The sequence below is a fragment of the Aphelocoma coerulescens genome, chromosome 1, assembly GCF_041296385.1.
Source record: "Aphelocoma coerulescens isolate FSJ_1873_10779 chromosome 1, UR_Acoe_1.0, whole genome shotgun sequence".
NCBI lineage: Eukaryota > Metazoa > Chordata > Aves > Passeriformes > Corvidae > Aphelocoma > Aphelocoma coerulescens.
In genome coordinates, this window is record NC_091013.1 from 5195429 (window position 1) to 5219740 (window position 24312).

The following is a 24312-nucleotide window of genomic DNA, read 5'->3' on the forward strand; positions in this document are numbered from 1 at the left end:
TTAATAAAAGTCTCATACAAACTAGGTTAGATTGGGAATATGGAATGGCCACTTAGCAGCAAACTGCAATTGAAATTGGTTGTTGCTGTCTTGCAGCAGCTCCTGAAATTTATAGAAAGATTGGAAACCTCTCTGGATCTTTTGAGAGCAACTCCCCCAAACTGGGTTTCACTGGCACTTCAGTTTGGTGCCACAGCTCCCTTTTGACATTTGCTTTCATTTATGTTTTTGGCAGCCATGGCAAATGGCTCTTCTGACCTTCATTATCAGTTCCTGAAACACAATGGCCTGATGCAAAATTAGGACAGAGCCTTGTCTTCCCCTCCACCCCTTGACAGGGAGCTCTCAGGACACATACTCAGGGATGAAGCCATACCCCCTCTCCCAGTCACTGTACCATGAACGAGCCTTTGCTTCTCAGGCTTCCCTTCACTGTCCCCTCTCGTGGGACCACGCATGAGACACCCGGTGCCACCAACTCCCCCAGAGGTGAGGAGGGTGCTTTCCAAAGCCCAGCTGCCACCACAGGGGTGACCATTCACCACCAGCCCCAGGACCTCATCCCCTGTGCTCATCACAGCCTTTGGCTTTTCCTTCCCACCCCTCCTGCTGACACCTTCCACATTCCAGGGCTCTGTGTCCCCCTGGTTCCGCCCTCCTTGTCAGACCTCTCCCGCTGCCGCCTTGGAGCCAAACATAGCCAGGGATGAGGAGGAATGGCTCCTGGGGGTACCTGCAGCCCTGCCTGGGGTGGGTGGAGAGGGGCACAAGGGTGCAGCCATGACGTGACTTGCCCCCAGCCCTTCTCCTCTTGTGGCAGAGATGGGGTCTGGCCCAGAGGGACCAGGATAACCCTCAGCAGCTGCAGCACGGGCAGTGCACAGGAACCTGCAGCTGGCAAACACACCCAACCTCCTCCTGCCTAAATCTGGGCAGTAACAACCATCCCCTTGCCATCCTCACCTCCTCACATTCCCTGCCCAGCCCTGGGAAGCTCGGTGTAACCACACATGGCTATTAAACACAGTTGCTTTAGTTATCTCCTCTTTAGTGATACTGTGGGTGACATTTGGCAGACAAATATTATACATTACAATTTTCATCTAGGCATTGTGAGAAACTATTGGCTGGACTGGGCCAGAGGCTCCCTTGTCCAGGTGGTTTGGGCTCAGGGCCACACCTGGACCTGCCGGAGGAGGTGGGGGCAGCTGAGCTGCTCTGCTACTTCTTGTTGTTCCTGCTGACAAAGGTGAGGAGGTCCACGGCTGTGACCACGCCAAACACCATCTGCTTCATGAGGGAGCTGCCATTTCCACTGACTGGAAGCACAGAAAATTCCAGCTTAGTGGCAAAAAAAATACAAAAGAACATCCCACCCCCACCAGCCCCCTCACCACCACCATCTTCCAGCCGTGCAGAGGCTGCTGCTGTTCATTTATTAAAAGAAAACCTTAACAGGGACAGTGTCTGTCTGAGCTCTACCTCCACAGAAAAGACTGATGGAGCCTCAGTCAGGTTGCTGTGATCACACCAGAGAGGTTTTTGCTGCAAATAATGCACCTTTCCCAGAGCAGGAAGCTTAATTTCCCAGTTGTTTTTAGCCAACCTCTGTTCCAGTCCTGCTCCTATCACCACAAAACTTTTTAGAGCAAACTAATGAGACTCTCTAAAAGCAGCAGTGAGGCACTTTTCTACTCTGTTCTCATAACATCCTACACCACCATTAATGAAACAGCACTTCAATAATTGTTTTAACTGTCTGATAAATGTTTTCTTAAATAAAAATAAAACTAGCCACCAGAGTCCAAACACAAGATAAAATGCAAGCTCCAAAGGTGTGGGAAGAAAGTAATAAATAAGAGGGTAACTGTGACAGCATTAAAACAGCAGCTCTGGAAAAGAAGGTGAGTGTTGTTTGAAAATCAGAGCAAGAGGTGCTGCAGACAGCTGGCTGCTATTTTTTGGTGGGTGCCACTTAATTTGCTGATACCTTTTAATTTATATCAAAATGTGACACAAAAGAGATGTTCCTTATTTTATGATAACCTAGCTGAGAAAGGAAACTCTGCCTGGCATTAATTTTGGTGACTGAATTGGAAGTGTGCATCAAAGGTGATTTTGAGTGGCAGGTTTTTGTTTGCAACCTGCTGTGGGAACATGGATGGACTTGCAAGCTTTGGAGCTGATGGGGCTTCGGGGAAGCAGGCCCTGGAGACAAAGGTTTGGGATGTTTGGGCATGGTGGGTTTTGGAGGCCCTAAGTTGAGCAGGCAGCCCCTTGCTGGCAGTGTCACCCCCTGCTCACCTGAGGGATGCTTTGCATGCTCAGTGTGTAATCCCATCCAATCAGCATAATTACACCCTTCAGCTCTAATTCACAAGACCTAAAACATGGGTCTTCTGACTGCTTTTTCATGTTGTTCACTTTTCCCAGCCAAGGTCAAATCTGTACTTCTAAAAGACTTTTGGTGTAACTGTGCTGGAAGGGTGTGTCAGGTCAGATTTGCTGAGCAGCACCTGCCACCACACCTTTTTTGGGTCAGAGGAGGAACAAGGGGTGATCCCTGCTGCCCCTGATGTGTCAGCAGCCCTGGTGCTGCTGCAGGGGATTCTGCTGGGTTGGTTTGCTGCACCATGGGGAAGGTGGCTGTGCAGTGGGTTGAGAATAAACCAAACCTGCTTTAATGGTGCCCCCAGACTGGCAGAGCATCCCTACACCCAGCCATGGCCCAGGTAAGACTCACACATCAGTGCCCCCGATGCCCCATGCCCCAGGGCTTGCTCACAGCCTGACCCAATTTGTCTCAGCTTTCTCTACTTACATGCCTGAATTCCACCCAGGGTTTACCTAATGTGGCCAAATGCTCCTTCCAACCTTGCCCCTGGGCTACAGAAGTCTACAGAGATCCCTAATTTCCTCCTTGCTTGCTTTGCCCCCCTCCCCTCATCCCTGGGGTGTCAGGAAGAGACATGGGGGAAGAGTGGGCAGTTCCAGGGCTTTGCAGAGCAAAATCCCTCCTGCAGAGGCTCGGGGGCTGCACAGGTGCAGCAGCTGCACTGACACCTGCCACGCTCAGCTTGAGAATTTCCCTTTCCCCTCTCAAACATTTGTGCCAAGCCTGTGGGGAGTCCCTGCAGATACCTACACTGCATTTGCTCGTGTACAACAATAGCAAAGTGGTCGTTCTCCAGGATGCAGGAAAGCTTCCCAAGGCTGTCCTCCAGGCCGATCTAAACAGGACAAAAAGTGACATTTAACATTTTACTTGACCTGGCAAAGGCTGGGCTCTGATTTGTGCTGATTCCCCAAGTGGATGAAATCCCCTGTCAGCATAGGATTGGGGGTGGACATTCCCACACTTGGCTCCTGGTGTGAAGGCTCCCATATCTGAACCCTGCTGGCTCAGCAGAGTTTTTACAGGTGCTTGTTCTTACTTTCATCTCCAAGATGTCACCATCGCCCTCCCCACCTCTCTCTGCCTTCTCACCGACCTCTTCTCCCAGCTCCCCTCACATCCCAGGGTGGTGGTGGTGCACCTCTCCTCTTTCCCTGTCCCCAGACAGAGGCTGACACCAGCCCCAGCCTCAGTGGTACCTTGGAGAACTGGTCGTAGGTGACCTTCGTGACAGGGTCTGAGAACTCCGCGCTTCCATCCAGCACGGAGGTGAGGGTGTTGCTGAGGGTCACCATTCCCAAAATATGCCTGTAAGGGAACAGGGAGTTTTCCAGATGGTCAGACCTGAGGTAGAACACACATTTTATGTAGGGGCTGAACTGCTCTGGTTGAAGTCAGTGACTAAATTGCTGCTGCAGTCAATGGGAGGCACCAGGTTTCTCCTCACTTGAACAGGACAAGAAAGTCTTTGTCCTCACCAAGCTGTTGGTTTCACAGTAGTTAAAATGTGCTATTGCAGTCCAGGACTCAGCAGCTGGGAGCAGGAAAACCCGTGGGTTCCCCAGTTGCTTATTTGTGTGGGTTTCCCCCAAGCCCTCACCGCTCCTCTGGGCTCCCTTGCCTGTGCACTGATCCAGCATCTTCTGAGTTTGGTGGGCACTGGATTGGGCTTTAACAGGCTCGTTTACAGGAGTTTTATTGATGAATCTTCACAAGGAGACAGAAGGTCTTTTTAAAAATACGCATCAGAGTCCAACACAAGAGCCCCTACTCTGAATCAGTAAATGGGACTTTAGCTTCATCAGATTTTTCTGTGTGAATGCCCGTCTCTGTAGGGAGCAAAAATAGTTACCCTGACTCAGCAACAACAGGAGCTTGGTCATATCCCTTCTCCTGGAGGATCTCAATTGCCTTTTGACAGCTGACTTCTGGGAGGAGAATGAGAGGGGCCGAGAGATTCAGTTTCTGCACCTTCATGTTCCACCACCTGTTGAAAGACAAATGGCAGCACCGAGCTGTGGCTCTGCTGCACAGCTGTGGCCTTGAGCAGGGGGGCAAGGCCAGAGGAGATGAGGGATATTCTGTCTGCCTGAGAAGCCAGCCCCACTCCTAAGCCCAAAGCAGAAATGCCACCATGGCCAGGTCTTGCTGAAGCCAAGCTTTCCCTACGCCCAGTGTTCATGCAACTCCAGAGGCAGGGCTGAGACCAGCAGCTGGCAAGGTGCTGAGCGGCCCTGAATCCAAGGAGGCTTCTGAGGGCTTCACTTCAAGCTCATAAATGGGTGACCTACCAGTTCTACTCCTTTGGTCTGTATCCTTGGTCCTCACAAGGCAGTATTTGCAGCTCCTGCAGGAGAGAGCCTGGCAGAGATGCTCGTGTGACTTATGAGGGACAAGCTGAACTTGTTTGTGGGGGAACACAAGAACCTCTCAAACATCTCAGACCTGCGTCCTTGCAGAAAAGGCAGGGCAATGCTAGAGCCTGGAAGGGCCAAGAGCAACTCTAACCAGACATAAGAGGCCTTGAAAAGATGTGCTAAGTTTTTAGGAAATATTTTACAATAACCTTTGGTAAAGGAGCATGTGATATTGGTAATACCCGCTGTCTTTGAAGTGAAACTAAGAGCTTTTCTAAACAACTGGGATTTGCCCAGCCACACATCAACTGGCATCAGCACTTTGCCTGTGAGTCCCTGCCTTGAGGGGACTCTTTCCCCCTGGTGTCCATGGAACAGCAGAGTTGGTTATCTTTTGTGGCCAGCAGCTCTGGAAGGTGAAAATTTCCTGTCCCCTGCCTGAAAAGATCTGCAGAGATGTTTAAACAGGGGCTTGCTACGATAGGGACCCACCTCCCCAGCAGCCTGATGGTCCTTTGAACATCAGATGTGGAGTAGAGGGAGGTTTTCAGGGGGTTTAAGTGGCCTGGGCTGCCATGTGGGAGCGGATCAGCTACTTTGGGACAGAAATGGCTCCTTTACAGACTTTGATTGGAGAGCTGAGAGATAACCACTCAAAAGAGAGGAGCTGATATTACAGCCTCCCCAGAGGGGTCTGGACTTAACTGTGTTTTTTCTAAACACTAAAAGAGAACCCTTTCCTTTGAAGATAATGATTTCCAGACTCAGAAAGCTGATTCCCTCAGCACAGTTTATCCCAGCAGAGTCTGTCTTACCAAGGCTTGTGCTCCTGGACTTCATTTAGGAACCCATTTTTTATCATCCACTTATCGTTCACAAATTTGGACCTGGAAATCACCAACAAAGAGCGAGTGTGTGAGGCTTCCAGAAGAAGTCGTGCTTTGTTTCATGCACCAGACCACAGCACTGCCCCCAGGGCTCCCATGATTTTGCAGCTGGCTGCTCTCAGCCCCTTTTAAGGGCAACAGGAGCATTGGGTGCTCAGTAACTCTTCGAAGCACGCCAGCTATTTGCCTTCCTAACTTTAGGCATGCACGTTCAGAAAGTGCAGCTTGGCTGAGTCCTGCTCTGTGCAGTAAGTCAGTGACAAGAGGAAATAAACCCCAAGTGTCCCAACACCCAGCCCCTGATGATTGCCACGGTGATGTGCTGTTTCTCCCTGTTGTTTATTTTGCTTTTTTCCTGTGATCTGCCCGACGGAGACTCCCAGCTCTGGGCTCACTCTGTGTGCTTTGCTATCAGATCTGTTGGGGTGGTTCTCCAGAACCCCGAGCATCTGGGTTCAGCTCATGTCACAGAAGGCCATGGGAGCTCCCACCCTGATGCTGGAAAGCAGGGGAGGAAGCAGGACACTCACATGTAGTTCCGGACGGAGTCAGGCAGGATGACCACGCAGCGCTGACCTTCCTTCAGCTCCTTGGCAGCTCTCACAGCCACGGACATGGCACTGCCCGAGCTGCCACCTGGATGGGTACCAAGGAGAGGGAGACAAGTGTCAGGGCTGCCCAGGGAGCAGGGCCACCGTCCTGGTGTGGGGAGCACAGGCTGCCCCAGCTAAGGGTACAGAGGTGGCACCTCATGGGATGGTGGTGGCTTGGGACTGTGGGATGGGAGGACAATCAATCCTGAAGCCTTGTAGGCTTTAGGATCAGGCAGAGGTAGGGATTGATGGGACTGGTTCATATGGTGGCTCTTGGGTATCTGAGGCAGCATAAAAGTCACCTCATGAACTTCATGAACCACTTCTTGTGGTGACTCTGTGGGCAGACCAAGGGCTGGAAGGTCCCATGCAGGCACATTCAGAACACGCTGCCCACACCGCATCCTCCCTTTGCATGAGCAGAAGACCATACCAGTTCTAGAGCTTCTGGCTGACATACTTGGCAGCCAAAAGATTGGCTTTAAATGCACTGTAAAGACCAAAAAACCCATGAACATTACATTCATGCTTGGAATACCAGGCCAACGTGATGAGAAGACTTAAGCCCTCCCCGTGTCTGTGTGCACGCGTGTGGTTTGCTGCACGTAGGGAGAGCAGGCCCCTGCTTTACAGAGGCAATTCTTCCACCACTAGTCTGAGTACTGGAAGTCAAACACATTCCACTATCTGTGTGCCAATTACACACTGCATTCGAGGCAGCACGTATTTTACAGCAGGTTAATTATCCCTGGGTCACATTTTTCAAACAAACGAGGGAACGGCCCTGAAAGATGCAGTTCAGGGAACACGAAGCTGTTCAAAAATTATGGTTGAGTTCAAACAAGTGGTTTCTGTTGAAACAGTGACTCCGTGCCTGCTAGGTTAAATCAACATTTAAGTGTTTCATTACATATATATAGCCTGATCTTTTCCAAAACTCCCTGGATATGAGTGCTCAGGGCTTTTATCAGATGTAACTACAAGCCTACGTAGTGTCTGGTCCTGGATGCAAACCTGTGTCTGTCTGCTTGGTGTCAGGGAAGGCAGAAAGCACGCTGATGCTGTGTGGAGGCTCTTAGGGTACAGGCAGGGTTTGTGTGAGGGCACTTGTTCATTTTGGGAAGCCAGTGGGATCACTTACAGCTTGTTGGCACAGGGAGAAATACTCAGTAAGAACATCTCACACTTTCTTCACTTTCAAACCCTCCTGGTCCAAACCTGGCACCTCTGGTGTGTCAGTGACACCGAGCACGGCCTCGCAGAGCTGTTGGCAGAGCCCACCTGTCCTGCCCCAAGCCCCACTAATCCTCCCTCCAGCCTGTGTAACTCTACACTGCCTGAAGATCCAGTTCCACTGCAAAAGTGCTCCAGTAAGAGGAGAATTATTGCTTCTATAATTACTGTGGCCAGTGAGTCAGACCCCAGACCAGACTCAGGGACACACCTCTGAAGTCTGCAGTGACCTATGCACAGCCCGAGGCTCAGCCTTTCAGCCCTGCTGACCCAGCAGACACAAAATACAGAGGGCACCTACCCTGGAGCGTTTTGGTCCCAAAAGGATGAGGTTCAGAGGGCTTGTTAAGAGAACAAGATCTTGTGGCTGGTGCTTACCACACAATAACCCCTCCTCTCTGATCAGCCTGCGGGACATGAGGAACGAGTCTCTGTCGTTGCTTTTGTACCACTGATCGACCACCTGAAAGGAAAGCAAGGAGGATGAGTCTTGGCAATGTCATTTCAGGCTACCCCGACCCTCTGAGGCACACCATGGTGCTGATGCCCACAACATCTGGCAGCTCTGAGCTGCCTGCCACACTTGTGGAAAGCTTTTGTCAGGGCATCCATGCTCTGGAGGGTGTTTGTTGCTTGTAGACACCCACACCCTTCCAGCCAGTACCCTTTCCTTGGGGAGTGAGGGATGCCTGACAGGTCCATAGTCAGGATGCGGAAGAGGGAGTGGTGTTCACGATGTCCCAGGCCAGACTATACTAATGGTTGAGATTTTGCCAAAATGAGATCCAGCTACAAGAATCAGCCTGGGATCTTACAGGTGACAGCTCTACAGGCATGTGCTGACAGCAGGGATGAAGTTAACACCTGGAAGCAGAAAGGATCTTGGGTCTGAGGCTGTGAGGGACCTTTCTAGAATGAGCCCAGGGCAACACAGGCAGCCTGTGTTAGGGATTTAAAGCTCTGTGCCTGGTGGCAGCTGACACACTGAGAGGGAGCTTGACAACAAGAGCTATGAGGTTCACGATCTGCTGTCCTACAGGGCTTGGATCTTGTCTTCCAGCCTCTGCATGGTGCAGGATTTCTGCTGTGTGTGGTGCCTGAGGCAGAGAAGGCTCAGGAAACAGCAGTGTGATGAGGAGCAGCCTCAGCGCAGACATCTGTGTGATCACAGCCAAAGGGGCACGCTCTGAATGCTGGTGAGGTTGAGCAGAGGAGGCTCACACTGTGTTATATGCCTGATTTTCTCCTCTGTTTACTTGCTCCTTGTGGGCCAGTTACAACCAGAGTTTACTCAGAGAGATGCTCCCTTCTGGGGTCCCAATCCCACCACCACGGCTTGTAGTGCACTGGGAAGATGTGTCAGGGCCACCACACCTCTGGGCTGGGGAGAAGGCTGGATGCAAAGCCAGAGATAAGGCAGAGGCCCCTCTTTGTGTGGTAACTCACTGATCTGTCGAGGACAGTGGGGATGAAGTCGTGCCCAATGCCCTCCACCTCGATGGTTGTGGTGTTGGTCGTGTTCATCTCACTGGGCAGAGCCACGATGGAGCCATCAGGGTCCACGCCAATGATCTTTGAGGGAAGGACATTTTGTCAAACCAAAATAGGAATCCAGAAACAGCCAAACACAAAACTCAAAGGAAAAATTACCCACACCCTTACCAGCATTTTCCTTCCCATAACATTCATTAATATTCCTAACCACTGACAGCATGGAGAGCTTCCAGGATAAAAGGGTGCTGTTTTTCACTGTCTTTTTAAATAGATCCTAGGTAGTCTTCAGCTGTTGCAGAAGTGACTGGTGGCTTAAAATGTTATCACTCTCAAGGTGTTTGTCATCACCCCTTTGGCAGAGCCTGCCACTTCCCAACCCTTAGGACACTGCCAATGCTCCTTAATCTGCTCTAGGGTGAAGCCAGCCAGCGAGCTCCAACCTGTGGAAACCCATGGATACAGACATCCTTTCTGGATCTAGTTGTGCTGGCTGATGGTGACACTTCCCTGGTTATCTACAGCTTTGTGTCTGGCCTGAGGTTGCCTCCCTCAGCACGCAGGTTAAGAAGGGATGGTGACGCTGCTCTACGCGCAGCTGCACACAGCCAGGGAGGCAACCTCACATCCCAGTCCTCCAGCGGTGCGTCCACACCTCTCTGGTGGGTCTGGGATCACTCACACACTGACCAGACCAGAGAAGCAGTGACTGTCATGCCTCCAGTCTGCCTTGAAGCACGAGCTCTGCAGGAGGAGCATTGTGACTGATGTCAACCCTAAAGCATGGAGGGTTTGGCAGTGGCAGAGAAGCATTTGCAGTGTGTGCTCCCCATAGTGTCCTGCACAGGGCAAGGCACCAGGCAGGGGGAGATTTTAGTAGGGCTGTGGAAAATTTGGTCTCTAAGGCACCTGGATGGGTCTAGGTCAACCTAAGCATCACCAAATTGCTTCCAACAAAAGCCACGATTGCTGTGAACAAACAAATAGGTGGAGACAACAACTGCTCCCTCAGGTGAGCTGTGGGGTTAGGCAGCAGATGACACGCAGTGACGGGACAAGGGGAAATGGCTTTGAGCTGAAGGAGGGTAGATTTAGATTGGATATTAGGAAGGAATTCCTTATTGTAAGGGTGGTGAGGCCCCGGCACAGGTTGCCCAGAGAAGTTGTGGATGCCCCGTCCCTGGAAGAGTTCAAGGCCAGCTCTGAGCAACCTGGTCTGGTGGAAGGTGTCCCTGCCCATAGCAGGAGGGTGGAATGGGATGACCTTTAATGCCCCTTCCAACCCAAACCATTCTGTGATCCCATGAAAAGCCTGGCAGTCCTGCCTCCTGCCTTACCTTGCACTCCGGGCACTTCTCCTTCAGCTTCCTGGCGACACCAGTGATGGTGCCTCCTGTGCCAGACCCAATCACCACCATGTGGACCTTGCCTGTGGGTCAGGAGAGAGAGAGGCTTTCAGGGACTCAGCACAGCTCCCAGCACGATCTCCCCTTTATTCAGGCCCCTGTGCAGGTGCGGAGCCTGTGTCCACCAGAACCCCATGTGAGGGAAGGTCAGGCAGAGGCCATGCTGGTGGCCAAAGCCTGGTCCCGTGGAGGAGTTTGGATGAGCTTGCAGGACCTGAGCGCCGCTGATCCTGCCTCAGAGCAGGGAGATGAAGGCGACCTCCAGATCTCCCACTGCAGCACTCCATGATTTCTGCATCTTTGGCATCTACTGAGCAGAGGGAACAGCATGAAGCTGTGTCAGGAAGGTTTAGGTTGGATATCAGGAAAAGGTTCTTCACCCAGAGGGTGGTTGGGCCCTGGAACAGGCTCCCCAGGGCAGTGGTCACAGCATCAGCCTGACAGAGCTCAGGGAGTGTTTGGACAACACTCGTGGACACATGGTGTGACTTTTTGGGTGTTCTGTGAAGGACCAGAAGCTGGACTTTGATGATCCTTTCGTGTCCCCTCCAACTCAGGACATTCTGTGATTCTGTGGCTTAAAGTGGAGGGAATAATCTCAGCACACCCAGCCCTTTCAAACCACACCAGGTCAAAGCACATCACACATGTGACTATCACTAACAGGGACAACTTTTCAGCCTGTGTTGGCATCCACAGTGGAGGGATGGCTGAGCTCTGCCCTGGCACCTGCCTTTGTCAGATGTAGCCCCACTGGCATTGCTGAAACTATACAGATTTAGGACTGGTAGGAGCAGAATTGGAGCCTGACCTTCAAAACCTGATGCTGTAGCTGCATTGGGAAAAGGGGACCTGCAATCCACGGCTGGCAGCCAGCTGGAGCAAATCCTAGCACTGTAGTGGAGAGAAGGCTGGGACTCTTGTTCCTGTTGACACCTGACTGCTTCACTGCTCTGATAACTGCTCTCTGGTTAAAACCCTCGAGTCCTGTTCTCATTTTACAGAGCTCCCACAACTGGCAATAAATTTCACTCCTATCTGCACAGACATGCACTGGGATAGTCCTTTATCCTCCCCCAGCCCTCACTTCCAATGTCACCAGTTTGTGAAGTTTGAGTCTGTTTTGATTTGCAAATGAGCGTGCTGGATCAGATGCAGCCTGCCATGCCCTGGTGGATTTATATTCCCTTGGAAGGCCTCGTGGGGCATCTTGTGTTCCCAGCTGGCAGGTCACAGAGGTGTTGTGGCCACCAAGAGACATGTTCTTTCCCCTTTAGGTACAGCCTGAATTTCTCAAGCCTCTGGTCTCCTCCCCCAGGCTTTTGCAATGGGAGGGGACAGCCGGGAAGCCCTGCAGGCTGAGGTGTATCTGGAGTGGATTAGGAGAGCTTGCTACACCCTGCGTGTCAGTGTTATTAAGATAATACTGCCTGCCCCTACAGAGGCCCTTTGGGCTGTTTCTAGACTTTCAGGTCAGTAAATGATGTAAATTAAGCCTCTCAGAGAGGGTTACAGCCCTCTGCACGTAGAGGCAACAGCACAGACGGTACCTTCACACTGCTCCAGGATCTCCTCAGCCGTGGTGTCGTAATGAGCCAGGGGGTTGCTCGGATTTCGGTACTGTTTATTCCAACAGAGAACAGCAGGAGTACCGTGTGAAGAGCAGGTCAAATACCAAACCAGCAATAGCTCCTGACAGAGCTGTACCCAAAACATGCAGCTGCCCCCTCCTCTCCCTGCTGAGGGGGAATCTGCCACCCCACCAGAACAGGTCACAGGTATTGCTCCTGCTTGTCCCTTTGGGACAGATTTCCATGCACACTTGGGGTTTTTCCACACTGGAAGGTTAAACGTGCCCACGAACAGTGACTCTCCAGCACTTGGTGCCCATTAGGTGTGGGGATGGTTTGGAGGCTGGGAACTATGGGCTGGAGTAGCTGTCCTGATCATGAGCTCTCATGCACAGAGGGATTTTGCAACACTGATATTTGTGCTCCCCATGTTCACACCCATGGACCAGGCTGCTTCTGAAAAGCTCATTCAGTCTTTAATGCCCTTTTTTCTTAGAAGGAAAGAGCTTCCCTGACTTTCCTGCAGTTCAGGGGGTCCTTACTCAGCAGTCAGACCAAGTGCCCTCCTGTGCAAGACCCAGCACTGCAGGAACCTCTGGCATGAGTCACCAGGGTTTGCCCTTTACAGCATGAGCTCTATTTTTGAGGCAGAACAAAGGCTGCTAGCTAGGCATAAAAGTGGGGTTTTTTTTTCAGGTCAAAGTTAAATCTGAAACAATTTAAGGAATCTTTGAATTGTGCAAGAAAACCGAGCCTTGCCCACATCCAGGCTTTGGCAGAAGTGTCTCAGGTTTGGAAGCGTCCCTTATTTTGTTTCTGTCCCCCTGTACTTTGCAGAGGAGTGATTAAGTTTCAAATGCCATAAAACACTGACTAAATCTGCCTCTGGTTCCAGTTTGAATGAAGCCCCCAAGCACAGGCACACTTGGAGAACACCCTATAAACTGTGTTGGGAAAAAGTCAGTGGAGGGACTGCGTTTACCTGATCCAGGATGTGAGAGTTTGGGATTTCACTTTTCAGCTTCCAGGCAACACGAATGTTGGACTCGGGGGCATCAAAGCGGGTGCACGGGGTCCTCACGATTTCAGTACCCAGTGCCTTCAAAATATTGACCTTTGGGAGGGAAAAGAGGAGATGCAACACAACTGATCCCCCCCAGGGGTGGTAACCCGAACCTGCAGGCTCAGGGCAGCACCAGATACCAGAGCAGCTTTGCATGCAGGAGACATTTATCATTTGGAGATACAATGCCCAATTCGGGACTGTGCTATCTCTGACATGCTCCTGGCACCCCAGGACCTCCTGCCTGAAGCTGGCACATGGATTCAAACCTGGCCTTTTGCCCTGTCCTACTTGGAGGGCAGGCTGGGGACAGGGCAGAGGGAGGTGACACTGTGCTGCTCCTTGGTGCCAGGGGAAAAGGGCACAGGGGGAACTGGATAGGGAACAGTGTCTCCTGTGTGCTGGGATCTGAGCCCCAGCATGCAAAGGGGAGATCAGAAAGCTGTTTTTGCCCACAGTCCCTTCTCTTCTCTCACCAAGCACAGGGAAGGAGCAAACCGGCCCTAGGGTGTCTCCTCTGGGAGGTGTGACTGTCAGTGAGACAGAGGGAGTGTCAGGGCACCTGGAGATGAATCCCATGGCAGCTGGAGGTGGCATCTGATCCAGACTGAGCTTAAGTGAGATTTAGGTTGAAATGAGGGTGACACTTTGGAGAAGGGATCATTCTTTAGCCAGGTCAGGGTCCAGGTCTGGCTTCACTGGCATGAGTTCAGCTAAGCAGTCTGTGAAGCCCTTGGCTTGCCAAGGAGGGGTTTCTGCCATCTCCAGAATGATGATTTTACCTGATCATCAGCTCTCGTGCAAGTGAATTCACTTCCACCACCTTGAAAAAGCAGCTCAGGCAACTCTAAATGTCTCCAGGTTAAAGGAAACCATAAAGACATAGTGAGGCCAAGTGACCCGTCAGATGTCAGAGGGGAAGCGAGCAGGACTGGCAGGAGAGCCCTGGCACCTGCCTGCCTCTCCTTCTGTCCCCTCACATGCAGCAGATCCTGCTCCATTTCTCTGCAGCCACACACCGTGTTTGGCTATCCCCCCACCCCAGCTGCACTTCTGACACCAGACAGTCACCAGGCCATCACAGGCTGCTTTTTTCCCCCTCAAGAGGCACTTTCTAAATAGCAGCTGTGGCAGTGGGTGTGCAAGGCTCGATGGCCTTTAAAGGAGAGGGCTCCAGGAAGGGAGAGGCAGAGAGAGAGAGGGGGAAGGAGATGTTTCCCAGTTGTAGGGTAAAACCATACAGAGCTCTGACCTTCTCCATGCTCATTTTCTCGGGCAAAACGATGATGCAGCGGTAACCCTTCAGTGCAGCCACCAGTGCCAGCCCAATCCCTGCGTGGTGGGGAGCAAAGGGAGTTGGTTGACAACAGCGTTTGGCAAGAGCGACCGACGTGCGTCGCTTCCTACGTTCCTGAATGGAGCCATGAAATGCTCTCTGACAAGCCACAGGTGAGGGCAACCTCCATGAGCCTCCTGGGATGTGCTGAGAGCACCAGGAAGTGTGGGAGGATGTGCTGACAGGCAGGTGGAGCTGCAGCATCCCTCCTGCTCGCAGGAGTGTACCAGGGTGGCACAGGGAGAATGGCAGGGCTTCCCTTCCCTCATCGAGGTTCAGGCCTTCTCCTGTGTTTTTGGAAACACAGGAGAGAGGTGATTTTGCTTCAGGAGTGCCTTCCCCTCCCCCTCAAGCACTGTCAGTTGTGGGGGGACGGACACACAGGACGCTGCACTTGTCACCCTGCAGGCAAAGGGCACCTCTGCTCCGATTTCACCAGGGTGATGGATGGAACCAGCTGCTCCCAACTAGGGCAGGAAGGTGAGGCAGCAGGAAGGAGCAGTGTGTCACTGCCAGGGGCTGTAGGGAGCCTGGTGCCATTCCAGCTGCCCTGGGCAGGCAGGAAGCCAGCGTGATCCACCTGGGACACAGCTCTGGGGGACCACAGATGCCCTCACCTCATGTCTGGTGGTGGCTGGGGTGACATAATATGGTGGGGTGAAAAGTTACAGTGACAAGGGCAAAAATAATGTGATTTCTCTTCCAACCCATCGGGGGAATGGTTTCTGGGAACCTCTGAGAATTCAAAAGCTTCCCAGCCTGAAAACACCCAGGGTTGCCCCAGCTCCTGATGCTGTCTGCTTTGCCATAAGGGGATCTTCCAGGCACACCTGTGCAGGTGTGGGACCCTCGCAGGACCCTCAGGAATTTCAGCAAGGAGGCATGCCAGCATCCCAGGATGCCCATGGCCACCAGGAGGGGAGCTGAGGGACGGCTGGAGCCAGAGCCGACCTTGTAACTGCAAGTGCAAGAGCTCCTCAAAATCCCTGCTCCTCAGAAGCACCACCCTGCCCAGTACCCAGGGCACCCCTGCCCTTCCCACCTGTGTTTCCTGAAGTGGGTTCAATCAGGGTGTCTCCTGGTTTGATGATCCCAGCCCTCTCAGCATCCTCCACCATCCTGAGGCTGATGCGATCCTTCACGCTGCCCCCGGCGTTGAAGTACTCGCACTTGGCCACTGGAAAGGGAAAGAAAGGGGAGAGGTGCCTCCATCAGGCACCAGCTCCTTGCTCCCCCAGGCCTCACTGCAGTTCTAGGACACCTATTCCTCCTCTGCAGGACGGTCCTTTGCTCAGGGGAATGCATCCACCATCTGCTTTTCTGGGATTATCCGTCAGCATAACCTGCGCAGAGTCCTTCTTTCTCCCAAATTTCCTCCACCCTGGATGGGTTTGAAGTCAACCTGGTCAGCCCAGGATGGGTTTAAAATCAACAGGACATAGTCATTGCAAGGTGGGAGGTCTCGCACCGGCACAACACTCCTTGTGCCTTGCCTGGAGGACTCTTCTGTGGGCAAGGCAGTGTCAGGGCTAGCAGCAAGGTCTCGCTGTCTATCCTGGGGCACTGAAGTTTTTAATAGATATCTAAGAGGTCACCTTTTGCAGGAGTGATCCGTAGTCCTGACTGGGGTGCCATAAAGAAAAAAACAAACAACAGAAAGAACATTTTCAAGTGTCAGACAAAATTACAATTTTTTTCACAGAGCTAGCAACAAACCGAGTAACTTTCCAAGGCACGTTCAAATTGCAAGGCACATCTTGGTCCTAATCAGGGCCTCCACACCACAGGATTCTCGTTACCAAGGCTTTGATGAACATCTGCAACTGAACTGGTGCTACTGAGCTCTGTTTTACAGACAACAGGGAGAAATGGGAACTTCCAGGGGTCATTCACTTCATCCTAACAGAGACAGCTGCCTGAGGCTGAGAAATCAGCCCAATACCTGAGCAGCCCGAATGGGAAAAGAAATCTTGTGCTCGTCATTACATTTTATAATGCACAGTGCCACAACTTCAGCTGCACGGGGATCCCTGGAGGCACAGGGGTCCCTGGAGGCACAGAAAATAGCAGGCAATCCCATCCAGCTGTAGCTGCTTCCTTGAGGCAGCTGTGCTGCAAGTATTCCTGTGTTTGCTTGGGAAGAGGCTCGGTGCTGACACATCCCTCAGACAGGACCGTGTAGCTGCCCTGCCTGTTCTGCTCTCCTTTCCCTCCTGTGCCAGGGGAGGGAGACACCATCCCAGAAAATGGGATCTGCCCGGCTTTCCCCGCACCTAAAGCCCCTGCCCCAGCCAGACATCCTCCAAGCGACACGCTGCTCCAGAGGTGGACCAGGCACTGCACATCTGTCTTCCCACCTCCACCAGCTCCCTTCCATGGTCTCCTACCGTCCCCTCGGGGCAGTGTGGGGCAGCGCAGTGTAGAGGTTGCAGGGCGGGCTGGTGGCCCAAAGATCCCAGGTCCTGAGACAGGATCTGGTGGGAGAGCCCAGCACGCTCCATGTGCCCCGTGCTCAGTGGGGCCTGGCTGCCCTGTGGATTCCCAGCTGCCAGACAGGACCACGAGGTTCTGCTGGGCCCTTTCATTAAGGGTGAGTGCTCAGCAAGTCTCTCCTTACTCAGCTGTGTGACACCCATGGCACTTTCTGCCTCTGAGAATCTGCCTTTCTGCCCAGTTTGGATTAAATTAATTATTAGGGTTAGAAATTATAGGAAAGGAGACTGAAAAGTCCACATGCACAGATCTCGTTTTGTCATCCTTGTGATTGTAGGGGACCAGTGTAAAACCAACCCTTCCTCGAGACAGCACCAGTGCTATGTTAACATCTCCTAGGGGAGAGGACTTGGATCCATCTCCAAATTTAGCCCAGCTCTGCTCTGAGCTTATGCTGCTGTTATCTGGGAGGAGAGATGCCTCTCTACCACTACCCCCCTGCTCACCACTGCTTGAAACCTCCTGTTTGGTCCAAGAAATGACTGTAGTGTAGCCTGATAAGCAGGAGAGCCCAGCACGAGCCACATCTGGCCCTCCCCGTCTGTGCTTCCTCTCACAGAGCCTCTTCTGAAGCCCCCCTCTAGCACCACCCCTCACCCTCACCTCGTGGCATGCAAAAACCTGCTGGGAAGGGGACACTCACAGAGCTCACACTTGAGCCCATAGGACTTCCCAATCTTGTTAATTCGGACCATTGGGGTGCAGCCAATTTTCTTTAGGATATTGGGCAAGATCTTCTTTTCTTCTGTCCTGAAACAATGCAGAAAAAAAAAAAAGAAGTCAAATCAAAGCTACTGTTATGCAGCGTGAACCAAGAGAAAATCTGAGTGAGGTTTCAGCAACTTTATCAAGGCCACCAAAAGACACCCCAACTCCAAGAGAAAAAGTCCCCATCAACAATTAGTGGCACCAGGAGTTAGTTACGGCTTTCCATCATGAGTTGTTAGCTCTTTTACATAAATAATAAGCTGATTAATTTTAAGGGTTGTTCTGAAATGCCTTGTTCTGCAAGGCCCTAGGCCAGGTCTAGAGTAAATGAGAAGATGCTGGCAAGCCTTTGGATTTCACGTTGTGGGTGAGCAAACCAGGAGCACAAGGCTCCTCCTCTTTCCTCCATGCCACCCAGCCCCACCTCTGCTTCCCACATTTCCAGCTGCCTCTGGGCCAAGTGTTGCTGGCCAGGACTCCCAAATTTGCAAGGAGGGCTCCAAGTCATTGGAGAGGCCCAAACCACAGAGGGTTCTGGAGGTTTTTTTGCAAACAATTGCACGCAGCTCTGTGATCAGTGAAATCCAGCTGCCTGGATTTACCAGTCGCTGTCAGACTCCAGCAGAAGCCAAGAACCACATCACAGCAAATGCAACCTGGAAAAGACATGTTTGCCCAAAACATCCTGCCATCCAGCCAGGGAATTCATGTCCTTAAGCTCTTTCAAAGACAGAGGGGAGAGACTGATGAAGATCACAAGCATATGGCCCCTGGTCACAAGCCTGCATGTCTCTCTCCCAGTGACACCCCCCCATTCCCTCACTGCTCAGCTCTGCTTTGCACAGCTCTCCCCTCCTATCATCCTTTGACCCTTGAACTGGAGTTCTCCTGTTTCCTGTCACGGGCAGGCAGGTGGCTGTGTGCTGGCAGGAAGCCCGTGTGGTGCAGGGGTGACACGCTGGGTTACTTAGAGACCTCACACCCCTCCCTCCAGCTTTTGCCCTGCAGGAGCACAGGCGTTCAGTGAAGGTCTTTACTACCAAGAGGAACCAGCCTCCTTGCATCTCAAGCCCAGAAATGATGGGATGTGCTGTTACCTCTCCCTCTGTGGGAAGCGTTTGCAGAGACACCGCAGCCTCCGTTGAGTGAGGCATTGCAAATGTGAGGCAATAACACAACAAAGGAACTTCCCTCACAGCTGCAGCCACTGCCCATCCAAAAACCATTGAAACGCTTGGGGATTTCAGTGGGGCTGAGCCACGGCACGGGGAGGCTCCAGTTCCTTTCACTAGAGCCTGGCTCTCTTGAGAGTGACCTGTGTTACTGCATTACACATCTGGATTGCATCCTGCAGATGCTGGTATCGGTTCAGGACAGTGGACAAGGATGGTTTTCCCCTAAGATTCCAGCTTTTAGTCATGGCTTGCTATTCCTTAAGGTGTCCAGGGGAAAACCAGTCCTGGCAAAGCAAGGGGTTCCTGCTGAGGTTATGGTGGGTCAGAACTGGCTCAAGGGATATCAGAACTAGTCTGCCTCTGTATCTCTGAAAAAAAAATTAAATCATTAATATTCTTGATTAAAATAGCCTCTTGTCTTATCCTTCTGCTTCTGCCCCAAAAACTCAATCAGATTTCACCTGGGAATCTCAGGAAGTCCAGAGATTTTTGCTACGTTGGCTGCCATCTGTGGCTTACCCAGAGCAGGGAAACCAAACTGCCCCCTTCCACACACTGCTGCAAAGGTGTGACGTGTCCCAGTGTATTTCCTTCCCTGCTACACAGTGAGTTATGTTTCATCTCCTCCCCCAGCAGTGCTGTGAGAGCCTCCTCGGCCAGACCCCATTCCCAGAACAGTGTTTGATGCCCAGGGTTGGGGAATATCTCTCCATCTCCTGTCTGGGGGTGGGATGGCCTACCCACTGGCACCACCATGGCACCCTGATGCTAAATTGTTAAAAAACAAGAATGTTATCCTGCTCAGAATGATAATTGAGGGGGAAAAAAAAAATCATTTTGACTGAAAAGAACCTATTCTATGCTTGGGTGCCAGCTGCAGGGGTTGCACTGAGCGAGTGCCTGGATGCACAGCTTGCTGGATCAGCTCCAGGGCTCTGGATTCCACTCCTCCCTCCTTCGTGGGCCAGACCCAGAGGCTACTCTGGGCTACCCACATGCTGGTGGCTGTGCCCTGGCCTTGCCCTGCCTGGCATGTGGTCAGGCACGACCATGCAGAGCAGTGCTGCACCTCCCATGGGCTCCAGTTCCTCACTGGCTGGAGCTGGATTCCTGCTTTACATCTCTGCACTGCAGGGACGTGTCTGCAGTTCCCCTGACATTTATGGGACAGCCTTATCTTTAGTAGCTTGGCTGTGTCTGGTTTGAAGGGTCATTAAAGCACCTCTTGTCAGGTCTAGTCTGGGCCCTCACGTCACCCTGGGAGGGAACCTGCTGCTGTGAGGGCAGGAACAGCTCAGAGCATGCACTTTTCTCTGCACTGTGGCCATTTCCTACCGATTTAAAAGCCCAGGCCCTTGTAATCCATTTTTGTGAATGTCTCTCAGCCATCTAAAATGAGATGCCCCAAACAAGCAGATGCAAAACACAGAGCTGAGACTCGAGCCAGCCACACCTTTCTGCAGAATGAAAGGGAGTGAGAAAGATCTTTTTGGAGGGGAGGTACTAAGTTGGTTTTGCCACCTGGAAAATAAACCATCGTTAACGTAACAACCAGCTCCTGGCCATGACCATCCTGGTGTACCAGCAGTACTTCACCTCTGGGAGAAGGTGCTGAACTGCACTCTGAAACAAGCAGCACGGAGGAATTACTTACAAGGGAATACAGGAGTGTGGAGACTTGCTGGCAGGCGTTGTGGCTGTCCACGTGCACTTACTGGGCAAGTTGGGAAGGATCCACGTGCTGCTGTCCTGGCTTCCTGCACCACTGCCATTCACAAAGGGGCACATCTTACTCAGCTCCTATGTGATGGAAAGAGGGGTCACACAGACACCTGGGAGAAAAATAGTGGCAGAAGGCAAAAAAAATGGCATTTGGGTGTGAAGGCAGAGTGGCCAGGCGGCTAGGAGCATCCTGCTGGCATTTCAACCACATGGATCTAGGTGGATAAGGGGGTTTTAGTGATGAAAGGAGGTTGGAAGGAGATGAACAGATGAAAGGATGTTGTGGTGAGGTGGGTGTCAGTCCCTTCTCCCAGGGAGTGAGTGATGTGACAAGAGGAAATGGACTCAAGTTGCCCCAGGGGAGATTGTACCTTAGAAAAAAACTTAGAGTATCCATTAGGAAAAAACTTCATAGGAAGGGTTGTAAAGTATTTGAACAGAATTCCCAGGGAAGTGGTGTAGTCACCATCCCTGGAAGCGTCCAAAACTTTTGTGGATGTGGCACTTGAGGACATAGACTAATGGTGAACATGGTGGTGGTGGGTTCATGGTTGGACCTGATAACCTTAAATGTCTTTTCCAACCTTAACAATTGCTTGATTCCATGATAAAATTGCTCTTCTGGAGTGATATGCTAGACCCCCTACATCGTCTGGGCATCTTCTCCACTATATCTTCCATCTCAAAATCATCCCCTCCACTAGAAAATGTTATGTTCCTAATTTAATTATTTGGTCAAGAACAGCGTTTCTCACCCCAGCAGTGAGGAACCTGCAGGTAAATCCACCCAGGAGTAGTTGGAAAATACTTTTATGGTGGTGGTGGGACTCAGAGGTCACCTCTACTCTGGCATCCAAGTGTATTAAAACTGAGACAAAAGAACCAACAGAAATAAAACAGCAAAGGGCAGCAGAGGTGCTTGGGGCCACTGAGCAACTCCCACAGTAAAACAGCTTAAAGAGAGGAGGATTCATCAGGCTGGACATGAGACAAGGGGGTGGTGCTGAGAGCAGGCTGCAAATCCTGGGGGAGCTGGAGAAGGTGCATCAAATAATAAGCAACAAATAATGAGGCAGAATGGAATTACCAGGAACAACTACAGGGGCAGAGCAGGTAAAAAGTAGAGTGAGAAAAGGATTAAACAAGTTTGTAAAGGTTGAGTTCAGTAGCAGATTTTAAGCACACAAGCCCTGATGGCATCAGTGCTCTGTAGGAAGGCAATTTGCTGTGCTGTTGTCTCTTTTGCTGGTTCATATACAGACAAAAGGAGGAGTCTGGGATTAAAGTTTATTCTCAGCTCCTGCTATGGAACAATAGCAGAAACAAGGGTTAGAGGCAGATTTGGTGTGACCCCCTCTGCTCTGATCTTCTCTGCAATCCATCCACCACCGGTCTGTGCTAAGGAAACGAGCTGCATGGAGAAAAAACACGATTTTTGGCACCTGGAAGTTCCTCTTCTGGCTTGTTCTCAGAATGAACTTACCTCGATTCAGCCATTTTTGAATAAAGGGACCTTGCAGCTCTGTAGGGTCATGGATGGAGACTTGTGTCTCACTTCTGTTGATGATGAAAGCTGCTGTTAAGCTGCTTGTCTGCCCTGTCTCCCTACACCTCTGTGGGGGTGCATTTTGCAATTAGAGCTGGTGTAACCCTTTCATTACCTTTGCTGCAGCAGAAATGGTCAATGACATGATGTTGGACCTTTCTTCTGCGTTTAACTTCAGATTGAGAATTATGATGTCGTTTTGAGACCCCAGAGAACCAAACCAGTGGCTTGAAGAAGAAACATCCCATTTCTAAACACAGAGAACTGCCTGCAGTAGGGCCAGACCTGCTGCCACGTGGAAGGGATGTGGGAAATCCAGTTTAGTTAGGGAGCATCATCTTCCCACTGGCCATAAAGCCACAGCCCTGCTCCTCCTGAGTCCCCGGGCTCCCTGCAGTGGCTGTGACTCACAGTGGCCAGCATGCTGTTGTGGCTGGGTCCTGATTATCTGAATTATTTGTGGCTTGACATATGAGCCCTAGGGCAGCCTTAATTACCATTTCTGCCATCCTTCTCCTGCTCTCCACTCGTGAGTTTCTTTGCAGCAGCGTGGCAGGACAGCCCGAGCTCCGTGCTGTGATTCCCCAGTGGTTTCCAAGCCAGCTGGGAGGATGGGGCTGGGGTTGGGTCCCTGAGGGCTGGGCTGTCTCTGGAACACAGAAACACACCACACCATTACTCCAGCAACATCACAGGGATGCAACAGCCCGTGGTGTGTGGCTGAACCTTCTCCTTATCCAGAGGCTCCGCAGCATCTCCGAAGATGGAGGTCAACAGTCTCGTGTTGCAGCCTGGCCCCACAACTAAAGCAGACAGGAAACTCTGGTCCACCTCCCCTCTAGGCCCTGAGCCACATTTTCTATTCCAGACACCATCCCCAGCCTGAGAAAGCAGCAGGAAGCCATGAGGGCACAGGGCAGTCGCTCCAAAATGCCTTGGATCCTGCAGCCGACAAAATCTTTCCCGGCAAACTTTGCTTCCCGGTGCTCTTCCCCACCACTGACAAACCTGCTGCTCGTTGGGAGGGATTAAAGGAATAAAAATGGTTCATTTCCTTGCTAGCCAGGATTTGTGTTGGCCTTGAGTGTATCTCCCGAAGCAAATCTGTGTTTACCTAACGAACTAGCTGGGAAGGAGCAAAAGTCACCTGTGGGTAATGGAGAGATAACCTGCAGTGCACCAGAGGTGGTCAGCATGCTTTCACAACTGAGGCCACCAGGTACCACCCAAAATGCTGGCAAAATAGATTTTATGAGTGTATTTTTTCCCCCCCCTTTTCCTGGTGATACCCATCTCTACTGTAATCATGATGGGGTGAAAAGAGACAGGGAGGAGGGTGAAATTATTGGGGCTGCAGGGCCTCACCACGCAAGCCCCCTCTCCCCTCCAGCCCTGGTGCAGGAGGGCTTCATGGCTCCCCACCTTCTAAAATAAGGTTGCATTCTCCTCCCCGTGTTCAGTTTCCCTGACATCTGATGCAAAATGAAGTCAAGAATGGGGTGTTCATTTGTTCTCTCACCCAAAGCAATTACAGACCTATTTGCCAGACACCCAGAGAACAAAGAAACAAGAGCTGACCCTTGACTAGGTCAACATCTATGTTCGTCTCTGCTGGAGAATTCCTCATGTTTCTCCTCAAGGGCTGGGTAATTCCTGGTGCTGCAGGAATGGCATGGATGTCCTCCTTCCACTTGCAAAACACTCTCAAATCACTGCATATCTGTGCCCAGAGTCTGGATTCATATTTACATTCATATATGTCCAAAACCCCACACAGGGGCTCTGAAAGTAACCTTAAAAATTGCCTGAAGTGTAGAACCCCCAAAATGAGATGGCAGATAGCCTGAAAGGGCACCAAAGGATGGATACATCCTCTGTGGATCACCAAAACTCTTACCTGTGTCCCAATACTCCTCCCAGTCCCTGGCTGAAGCCTCAGGTAAGATCTGGTCAGCCACCAAACACACCTGACCCACTGCAGGTGTCCTGCCACAGCCCCGTTACCTGCTGCTGAATGGAGAATCTTGAGAGGGCACAAGACTGGGCAAAGGATAAATGGAAATCTCCACTGGAGCTGGGAAGCAGGCCAAGAGACTGGGAATGATAACACCCAGCTGCTGCCACTTGAGGAAAATACATGGCAAGGAGCACAGGCTAATGTTTACAGAGCACTTTGCAGATAGGAGATTGCAGTTATCAGGTTATCAGACTGCTCTGATAACTTCAAGGGGAAGAAAATCAAGACGCTCATTAAGTAAACTGAGGGAAAAATTAGATGAACTCAGCAAGGCAGAAAGAGGTACATGCCAGCTCTCCCCATTAGAAGCAAAATGCCT

The 24312-nt window shown here is 51.5% G+C and overlaps 1 protein-coding gene across 1 annotated transcript; it reads right to left on the reverse strand.

Moving 5' to 3' along the window:
• Positions 1 to 1048: 1048 nt before the first annotated feature.
• Positions 1049 to 23970, reverse strand: LOC138112952 (cystathionine beta-synthase-like). The gene is given in 18 exon segments (XM_069020640.1): positions 1049 to 1319; positions 3146 to 3230; positions 3595 to 3703; positions 4248 to 4382; positions 5568 to 5639; positions 6170 to 6275; positions 7844 to 7928; positions 8912 to 9037; positions 10294 to 10385; positions 11913 to 11982; positions 12916 to 13047; positions 14249 to 14328; positions 15375 to 15509; positions 17469 to 17575; positions 20363 to 20508; positions 22474 to 22508; positions 22511 to 23123; positions 23874 to 23970. Coding segments are annotated over 17 exon segments (1755 nt in total). The 5' UTR covers positions 22653 to 23123; positions 23874 to 23970; the 3' UTR covers positions 1049 to 1221.
• Positions 23971 to 24312: the final 342 nt, after the last annotated feature.